General features: G+C 34.2%; 1 protein-coding gene across 2 annotated transcripts in view; it reads left to right on the forward strand.

Moving 5' to 3' along the window:
• The window catches only part of LOC144976904 (uncharacterized), a 31,809-nt gene extending 23,014 nt beyond the window's left edge, over positions 1 to 8,795 (forward strand). For both annotated transcript variants that reach the window (XM_078921501.1, XM_078921503.1), the window contains exons 3-11: positions 185 to 231; positions 931 to 1,051; positions 1,498 to 1,602; positions 2,268 to 2,408; positions 3,238 to 3,451; positions 3,727 to 3,850; positions 4,967 to 5,401; positions 7,013 to 7,160; positions 7,523 to 8,795. In XM_078921501.1, the coding sequence (XP_078777627.1) occupies positions 185 to 231; positions 931 to 1,051; positions 1,498 to 1,602; positions 2,268 to 2,408; positions 3,238 to 3,451; positions 3,727 to 3,850; positions 4,967 to 5,401; positions 7,013 to 7,160; positions 7,523 to 8,662 (2,475 nt within the window). In that variant the 3' untranslated portion in view covers positions 8,663 to 8,795. The remainder of the gene's footprint in view (positions 1 to 184; positions 232 to 930; positions 1,052 to 1,497; positions 1,603 to 2,267; positions 2,409 to 3,237; positions 3,452 to 3,726; positions 3,851 to 4,966; positions 5,402 to 7,012; positions 7,161 to 7,522) is intronic.
• Positions 8,796 to 10,321: the final 1,526 nt, after the last annotated feature.

Genomic DNA, 10,321 nt, shown 5'->3' on the forward strand with positions numbered 1-10,321 from the left:
CCAGTCTTAAACAACATGATGCAATTTTTCCATTCCCCAGCATCATGATGTGACTCCATTATTAAGCATTTTTGTACATTTTTCTGTTCTTGAGCATAATCATAATGCAAAGTTTTACATTTAAAAAAAAGAGATGAATAAAGTGAATAAATTTTTTAAAAATTTTTCTGTGTATTTTTAACAGGTCGAAGTGTTTGGCAGCTTTAGGACAGGTCTCTACTTACCAACTAGGTAAGCATAATATTTACTGTCTACTGTCTATCCATTTCAAACACAAGGTTGTATTCTTAATTCAATGACATGCAATATTAAATTGTGTGGTTGTTTTAGTACTAGAAATATTTTTTTCTAATCTGTATTGTTGGTACCCGCTCAGCATCAACTAGATTTCCTTGCTTAAGCCTGTGCTATCTTATAATCAATGAGTTTTTGTTGTTTTTTTAAATTTTGAATTTGTTTTTTATTTTAAACATGTTTTTTATTTTTTATTTTATTTTTTTAAATAGTCTTGAATTGAATTTTTAAACTGATTCTGCGATCTGGGGTTAAAATTGACATTAAGTGGAAAATGTGTGGATTACAAAGGAGGCTGATTTGAATCCAGATTGTTGTGGATAAGAATCCTGATGAAAACACTAAAATGTTTTATTGTGATCATGAGGAATTTAAAGGGCTTTGTCCCATGTAATGCTGTCACTGACAGCGCTTTAAAAAAAAAAAAGAAGACGATTTGAAAAGGTTATTAAATTTTAATTTGATTCCCTTAAACTCTAGTTTTGTCTCTGTAGAACAAAATGAAAATGAAAATACAGATAGCATATTTATTATTGATTCTTGCAGGTCTGTTGTTTGTTGTTGTGTTTGGTATTACCATCGTCATTATTATTGTTGTTACTGCCAAAGAGTAATATATTCCAATGTTTGTTTCAGTGACATCGACTTAGTAGTATTCGGCAAGTGGGACTCTTTACCATTATGGACACTCTATGATGCATTAATCAAAGCCAAGGTGGCAGAGGCTTCATCCATCAAAGTTCTAGATAAGGCCTCAGTAAGATCCTTCATTTGCCTTTGGCTATAGATGTTTTTTTGTTGTTGTTCTTTACATGATTATAAACCACCATCAGGCCAACCAATTTCCTCAGTTCCTGTATGTGTCAGACTTTTTAAAAATCAAATTATTTTTTTAAGAAGGCAATAACAAATTTAAAAAATAATAATAAAATCATTTTAGAATTGGAAACAAATCTTGTAATATTTTTTTATCAAGATTTTATGGTTAGGGCTAACTTAAACTACAGTTTTAAATCTCTCTATTGACATTTAAATAATAAAATGAGAACAAATTTATTAATTATAGAGAGACTTGATTGGCTATTTATCACTGAAACATTTACATTCAGCTAGAAGCTACCTAAACTTTTTAATTCATTTATTTCTATTAACCATGTCTATTATCCAAATCATCAAATACATTTCAATTTTACTGTTTTCCAGGTTCCAATTGTAAAATTGACAGATTCAGAGTCGGAAGTTAAGGTGGATGTCAGTTTTAACCTGGACAACCAAAACTATGGTGTAGAAAGTGCCAAGTTAATTCAGGTTGGTTAGTGATGTAACATGATAGTGTTCTTTCTATTAGGTACCACTTGATCGGTTACTGCAGCTTTAGAACAGTACGTGCTTCGTTCAGATGTACCACTCATTTATTGACGAAATAAAGTTATGAGGGATTTTTTTTACTCTGAGTTACAAAGCATATGCGTTATCAAATGGTTTTTATTTTGTTTTCCTTGGAAACAAATTATAAATTGAAATTTTGTTTTTATAGCTGGGTTTTTTGGATTTTTTTATTTACTCCTCCATCCTAAAGTATTTAGTAAATATTCTTTCAAATTAGATTCTTATCATTCAGATTCAGATTTTCTCTCTTCCCTGCCAGTTCTTTTTCTCGATTAAGAAGTATTTAAGAAAATCTTAGTGAAAAATTTGTCTAAACTATTGCTTTCTTTTTTAAACTCATAAATGTTAATGTGACCAATTCTGAACTTTAAAATTATTTACAAAGCATTTTGAAGTGACAATTCATACTATATAAAAGGGATAATATATATTTTGTTAATAAAGATATAGTGAAGTTCCAAATCTTTTGTAAAGAAGATTCAAACTTTTTTGTATATTTTTGTTCAGCTTTGTTGAATTTTTATATTGACTTTTCTTCCAATTGAAAAAAAAAATTGTATAATGTATATATATTTTACTTTCAGGAATTTCTGGCCAAGTATTCCTGCTTGAAATATCTAGTGCTAGTCCTCAAGCAATTCCTCCTCCAAAGAGATCTCAATGAAGTGTTTACTGGTGGTATTTCATCTTACAGTCTTACCCTTCTAGCCATTAGTTTTTTACAGGTAATAATAATAATAATAATTATAATAATAATAATAATATGCCCAGTTTATCGCCATGTATAGTTGGGCTTTATCACAAACCAGTTAATATGATTGTTTGGCATGATTCTCATTAAAGAACTGCGTGGCTCAGCGGTGTGGTCTTTGCTTCGTACCCAAAAGGTACCGAGTTCAACTACCCTGCTGTCCTGTGTGGCCTTAAGCAAGTCACCTCGCCCTAGCTTACTTTGTGACACTGCACTGCAAAGGTTGTTGATTTGGCAATATCTGGAGATCAATTTAAAATAAATACTAATACAAAAATGGACTATTTATAAGTATAGAAATGACATTTGCTTGTCTCAGGATTATGCTTTGTTGTTAGCAAATTAAAACAAGGAACAGAAAAAGTTTTAAATCTGGATTATACTATATAATAGTCCAAAGACACTGCTGTCTTGGGTCATGACGGTATTGTACACTAGGATATCCCGTTTTAGCTCTTTAAACAGTTGGCCGCTTTGTCATTAATATTGTTGTTATCTCTAATCCAGAGCCTTTTGAGCTTGTGCTCTTTGGTCAAAGGCCATGTGGTAGTGAGTGGAGGTCTTTTTCAGTTGTTCTGATGTGCTTTAAAGAGTTTTGTATTGGCGCATGTTGGGAGAAAAGGAGAAAAAGTTTTCAGAAGTAAAACTATTACTATGGAGGCACAAATTAAAAACAAAACCAAAAGACATTTACGGCTCACCCATCTTTGATTTACTAGTCAATTAGTATTACATGAAATGATTTTGTTTTGACCTTTGTCCTTGTAGTTTTCATAATTTCTCTCTCTCTCTCTCTCTTTTAGCTCCATCCACGAGACGACCCTTTAAAGCCAAATGTAAACTTGGGTGTTTTGCTAATTGAATTTTTTGAGCTTTATGGACGTAACTTCAACTATTTGAAGACTGCCATCAGAATTAAGAATGGTGGAGCATATCTTCCCAAGGATGATGTCGTAAAGGAGATGGAAAATGGTCATCGCCCATCACTTCTATGCATTGAAGACCCTCTCAAGGCTGGTGAGTTGATTCAAAGTTATGATTTGGATACAAGTTGCTTTTCTGTGACATTTTGAAATAAAAACTGAAGGGCATTATAATTCAAATTATTTTTAATTTTCAGTTTTTAGAGAGATATGTGTCTATGTCTTAAAATTAATTTTTTTTCCTCCCAGTATTTTGAGCACACTCAAGAAAGGGTCTATCATTTATCATGCAATTCTTTCATCAGTGTATAATATGATTTTTAATTCTAGGCAGCATTCGGCTCACTCGTTTCTTTTTTATTTTGATAGGTAATGATATAGGAAGGAGTTCTTACGGTGCAATGTCTGTGAAAGATGCCTTTGGATATGCCTTCCTTGTACTTAACCATGCAGTCAACCCTTGCAATGCCCACCTACTTCAGGATCATGAAAGGTAGACACTGTACATAATATAAAAATTATTTTAAACTTTACCTTAATGCTCTATCCATTAAATGTTGTAGCCTGACAAAAGATGCCCAGAATTGCAACAAAAAAAAAAAATGAAGTTAGAACAAAAATACAGGTCAAACCGTACTGAATAAAATACAGTTTAAATTTTCAAAATATCTTTATTAGGAACAATAATCCATTTCCTTCTTTTTACTCATATCTTGGAAACAGTCAGTGTGACATCTGGGTATCAGACAGTCACACATATGTATGCGATGCAGTCTTGGAAAACTATGAGATATCCCTTCCATATATTCACTTATTGAATTGTTTATATGGGGAACAATGATCTCTCGTTCTCCTTTTCTTTTCAAGTTAAGGATGAACAAGCCAAATTGCAGTGTAGAAGAAGAGAGAGAGAGGGGAGGAAAATAATAATAGTCAGAACATATTTTTTTTTAGTGATTTTAATCTCATGAGACACTTGAAGCTAGAGTTCATCAAGGAAATTTTAGCTTGAAGCTAATTTGCCCTTGGTGTTCTCTTGATAGTTCTGGCCTTTTTCATAGATTTATCCATCAGACTGATTGGTTTGTTGGACTTTCCACCCTTGCAGCGGGTGGTTGGATGGGAGCATCACCCTTGAATCGTATACCTATGATGTTCGCATGGGTGTACGATCCGATAGTGATGTCGTTTCTTCTTCTCTTTTTACTGCCTATCCTGCTTCTTTGGTTTGTGATTGTATTTTTGACAGGGGATATTTTTTTTCTGTAAATCTTCTGCCTGTTTGTTCTTGGTTATTTATAATTTAGCTTATGATATCTTTAGGTTATGATTTTGATTTACATTTGTACTATTTTGTTAGTGTTAGATTGCTTGTTTTTTTGTTTCAGCGGTCTCTCATATAACCTCAATTGTGTTGGAAGAGACCTAAAGCAACAAACAAACAAAAAACAAACACCCTTGCAGAATCCTAAAAGTTTGGATAGAATGTAATATATCCAATTTAAATATGAAAGTCTGTTTTTAGATTTTTCTTCCTTTCGTTTCAAATAACCTTAGTAGAATCATCCATTGAGTTGTTGTTAAACATTTTTTATACTCTCGTTTTTAGTATCCTCAGTAGAATAATCCGTGTCACAGAGGATGTGGTAGATTACAGAGAGTGGGTAAGACAGAAGTTCTTGATACAGCAGCCGCCACCAGCAGTTCCCAGCTCTCAACCAAGTGCCATATCTAGTAATATTAAGGAAAATAATGAGGCAGAAGAAGATGAAGATGATGATGGGGAGGAGGATGATGAGGAGGATGAAGATGACGATGATGATGATGACGACGATGTTGATGAAAGTGTTGACATCCAAGTTTCCTCCCACAATCCTGACGACTTGTCTGAAGAGACAGAGACAGTTGTTCTGCAAGCATCCTCCAGTGATAGCCCTACTCCCCCATCTTCCAGTTCAGTGAATGTTGCAAAGAAGCTGGCCATCTCTCGTAAAAAGAAGGAAATCACATACGCTGCTATTGCATCTGGGAAAGCTGAAGCCAAGTAAGTCATATGAATAATTATGCTAATAATAAAATCAATAATAATGATAACAATTATAAAATATATATATGACTGAGCATTCACAATATGTAATGAGGACTGTGTTTGACTTGACCTCGGAGTCCAATAAAACAGGTCATCACCATACATTCACACTACATTCAATAAAGAGCATTTTGTCACATTACAGACATTTATGATGGTCCTTGAGTTTGGTGTACATTAAACTATATTAGATATACGGCATCAGAATCATGCAGCTATTTTTTTTGGGATGCTTAAATATGGCTAACCTCTTTTATCAAACTTGGGTAGTAGATTAATAGAATAATGGTACAATATTTCTGATTCTTTTGATTCACATTTAATGTGTTGTCTTTAACATTGATTAATCCGGGTAGAAAGACAAAGAGTTGAAACATGTGACTACAAAATCACAAATTATGAACCAAAACTAGGCTTTGATGAAGAACCATTTTTGTATGGCCTTTTATCCCATTGAAAACTGAGGTGGGCAATGCTCTTCTGATGGAGTTAATAGATAGAACGAAGTTGACGTCACTCAGGTCTTTGTTATTGTTTTTTGCCATCCGCGTTTATGAGTAATTCTCACGAAACTGTATTTACCAGACTATAAACATTTCAGGCTACACACTGTTTTATGTGTTAGTTATATTTCCGGATGGCAATGTTGTGAGTTTCTTAGCCATCTGCACACTATCTATAACATTGTCTTGAGCTCCGGTCACAATAATAGTGTACATATTTTTGTTCCACAATAATAGTAGGTATTTAGAAAATGTCTACTGTGTGCAATTCCATATGGGGACCAGTAATAGTTAATAGTGGTGCTGAGAAAATTTATTTCTTTTAATACAGATAATATTGTGCGGCCATGTGGTCTTGTGGTATGACACTCGCTTTCATGTCAGATTGTCCTGGGTTTGAGCCTCGTTCTGGGCATAGTTGAGTACTTTGAAAAGGCTCTTTACTCACATTCTCTCAGTGTACTCAGGTGTCAAAAGAGTACCTGGCCGTTAAGAGCGTTGTCTCTGTTGGAAAAAATTGTAATATCGCCTAACAGGCGTATGTCTCGTTCTACATGTTGCTGTTTGTCAGGGACCCTTTGTAAAGTACTGAGCACTTTAGTGGATATTACGCTATATAAATGCTTTAGTTTTTTAAATTCTGCCTCTCTCTCTCTCTCTCTCTCTCTCTCTCTCTCTCTCTCTCTCTCTCTCTCTCTCTCTCTCTCTCTCTCTCTCTCTCTCTCTCTCTCTCTCTCTCTGTCTCTCTCTCTCTCTCTCTGTCTCTCTCTCTCTCTCACTCTCTGTCTCTCTCTCTCTCTCTCACTCTCTGTCTCTCTCTCTCTCTCTCTCTCTCTCTCTCTCTCTCTCTCTCTCTCTCTCTCCCTCTCCCTCTCTCTCTCTCTCTCTCTCTCTCTCTCTATCTCTCTCTCTCTCTCTCTCACACACACACGCAAAGACAACCACACACAAACATTAAACTTCCACCAAAATAAATATGTCAAACTTTTATGTCTTTATTTGTTATCGTTTTCCCTTTTAAAGATAGAAAAATGTAATTGGAATTTTTGCCTTATCATTACAGGGCAGCTGCATCAGGGGACACTCCCAAGCCAGAGGCTGTTCCCTTGCCTCCAGACGGCAGTGTGGAGAATGAAGGCAGTGATGTCAGCTCAGGGTATAAATCATCTTCCAGCTCCAGGGCTGGCTCAGATGGAGCCGCAAGTGATACTGTAAGTTCTTACAAACTGTTGAACTGTTATTATTGAATCCTTTCAGCAAATTACTGAATTTCTTTAAAAGGATCATTTACTCCTATTATACGTTTAGTTATTTACTGTGCTCTGGGCGAAACTTGGAAGATATTTAATTAATTTTCTATGATAAAGAATTTAAATAGTGGAAAATGCATTTACTTTACCCAAAAAAAAAGATTTTTTTTAGCAATTGTCCACTACCAAAAACTGTTCACATATATAACCTTGATAATGAAATAGAATGAAAACAAAATTTAAATAATTATTTATTCTACATTTCTATATTGACTTTCTCATACTATTTTTTAAAAATCTCTTTCTCTCATTTTCTTCACCAGGATTCTGAGCGTGACTTGGACGCTATAAATGTGCAACATTCAAATTCTACAAGCCAGGAAACTGGATATCACCACCCCCACCACAATCATCGTGCTTCAAATAACCATCACAACCACCACCACCACCAACATCACAATCATCATCACAATTCTCCTCATCGTCACAATCCACCATCTGCGGCACCATCTAAACCAGTCAGATCCAGTAGTGGGGGAGGAAGCAATAATAGAGCCAACCAAATCATTAGCCAGGAATTTATACGAAGCAGAGATACAAATAGATCTTCCCTACCTCCATCTGGTCAAAATGTCACCAGTGGCAAGCCTTCTCGTGATAATAGCAATAGCAGTGTTTCTTCTTCCCGTTCTTTCAATGGCAGCAGTAATGGTGGTGGCAGTGGAAACAGCCACCACAATGGCAATGCTAGTGGCAATGGCAATAATAACAACAGTAGTAATAGTGTATATTTTTATTCTAATTCTGTTGGACAAGGAAATTACAACAGCAGAGCTGTTGGTTCTCCTACGTCTTCATCACCGTCTCCCAATTCCGCCCGGTCACCATCTCTCCATCATGTAAATGAAATAATACATAATGGTAGTAATCAACTATCCACTTCAAATACTTCATATTATCCTCCTCATCATCATCCCACTGCTCCTCCTCATCAGCACCATCCTCATCATCATCATCCTCATCATCATCATCACCCTCACCACAGTCATCAATCGTCATCCCCCTCGCCACAGCAACAAATGTCCTCATCACATCAGTCCCTTCATAGTAACAACAACCCGTCTTTACACCACCGAGCCACTTTAAATTCCTCTTCAACTGCTATGACCACCCACAACAGATCCAATAGCCGAGACGGTCACCACAGTAGTCGTGACCGTGACCGCTATGCCACCTATCCAGGCCCCATGTCTTCATCCTCTTCACGACTCCCACCATCCTCATCTCCTCATCAACACAACAAGCCACCGGTGGCGCCATACTCAGGGGGATCCTCTTCTCAACATAGCAACAATAGTGGTGGTAATGGTAATAATCCCATGCGTCCTCAGAGTAGCGGTGGGAATAGCAAAAACCGAAACAGCCGCCATAATGGCAAACAACGCCATAAAGCGGCTAGATGAGACTGGTTTTTATTGGTTGTGTATAATTTGCACATTGTGTTTTGTGCCATTTTTTTTAAAAACCAATATTTAGCTCAGGGCTTTAATTCAAAGACAAGCTGTCTTTGTCATGATTTCATCAATCATCTGTCATATGTATATAAATGCACCTATATTTTATTTGGGGCTAATATTTAGTCAGGGAAAATTCAGGGAAATTAATGCAATCCAATAACTTGTTTGTTTCTAAGGTGTTTTCGGGGTCTACTTTTCTTCTTCTTCACTATTGTTATTACTATTATTATTATTATTATTATTATTATTATTATTATTATTTTATTGTATTTGTTTTTATTTTTATTATTATTATTATTATTATTATTATTATTATTATTATTATTATTATTATTATTATTATTATTATTATTATTATTATTATTATTATTTGAGGCTAGAAACTGAAATCCATATTCAAAATTCTCGACAAGTGATAAAAGTGATAACGGATTAAGAGGTTGCCCAAAAAATGCTGAAATATTTGGGGTTATTTAAATGTTTTTTTTCCCCCTCACCAGGCAGACTAGATCTTTTTTTAAAATATATTTTTATTTATCTTATAGATATGTAAATGTGATTCGAAAATGAAATTTATAAAGATGGAAGATGTAATTGAACACTAAATAAACCTTTTAGACTGTTTTCAACAGATTGCTTATTTAATATTAATACACTTTTCAGTCTTTATATTGATAAGCTATTTTTAGATATTGTGATAAACTGTTGTAGTCCCAAACCATCACATCCGGTGATAAAGGTCCACTGACATGTCTCTTAATATTTTGAATATGGAAGATTATTCCCTAGATCCATTCTACAGCCGTTGAAATTAATGATCTGTATAATTCAGGATGACAATGAGAAGGGGGGGGGGGATGGTTTGTGTGGTGCAGAACTTTTTTCCCCCGATGGGTGATTAATATAATATATGATCTTAGGTCTCATTTTATTGCTTCATATGTTTCTCTTTAAGTGTGTATAGTTAATGTGCATCCTGCAAAATAAAATTGAATTAAAAAAAGAAAGGCAAGATGCATTCTCTGTGAAATATAATTTTTAAAAGATTAGCATTTGATATCGGGATATGTTCCAAGCCATGCTTTAACAAAATAAGTTCCTTTATTTTTAACTCCCATTTTATAAACAGTTGTATTTGTTTCTTTTCTTTTTGTTATTATTTTTTTTTTTAATTATTTTTCTCTGGGGTTTTTTTTTATTTTTGTTTTAATCAGGAATATTTACATTTTCTGGTCAAATCTCACATAAGATTATTAATAAGTTGTTGCTCATGTTGTCATATTTATGCATGTTTATTACAAAAGTCCAAGTATTTATAGTATATAATCTGTGTTGGATAAGGATATTTAAAAGGTAATCAAATTAATTTTTTTTTTTTTTAATAGCTTTAAAATATAGTTTAAAACAAAATCTTAGAAAATCTTTCAGAGTGATCACAACAAATTTGTTCATCTTAAACCGAAAAAAAAAAATTATCTGAATAAGAAATAGTATTAGCTTTATGAAAATTTAGATGACCAAAAGGCTTATTTTACTTCCTTGTGTTCTGACCTGATTAATGGTCAGTGCTCTCAGATCTACTTCTGATCTCTGTTTAACCTGACC

This window comes from Berghia stephanieae, chromosome 7 (assembly GCF_034508935.2).
Source record: "Berghia stephanieae isolate SIO BIC M18660-M18661 chromosome 7, UCSD_Bste_1.3, whole genome shotgun sequence".
Classification (NCBI taxonomy): Eukaryota; Metazoa; Mollusca; class Gastropoda; order Nudibranchia; family Aeolidiidae; genus Berghia; species Berghia stephanieae.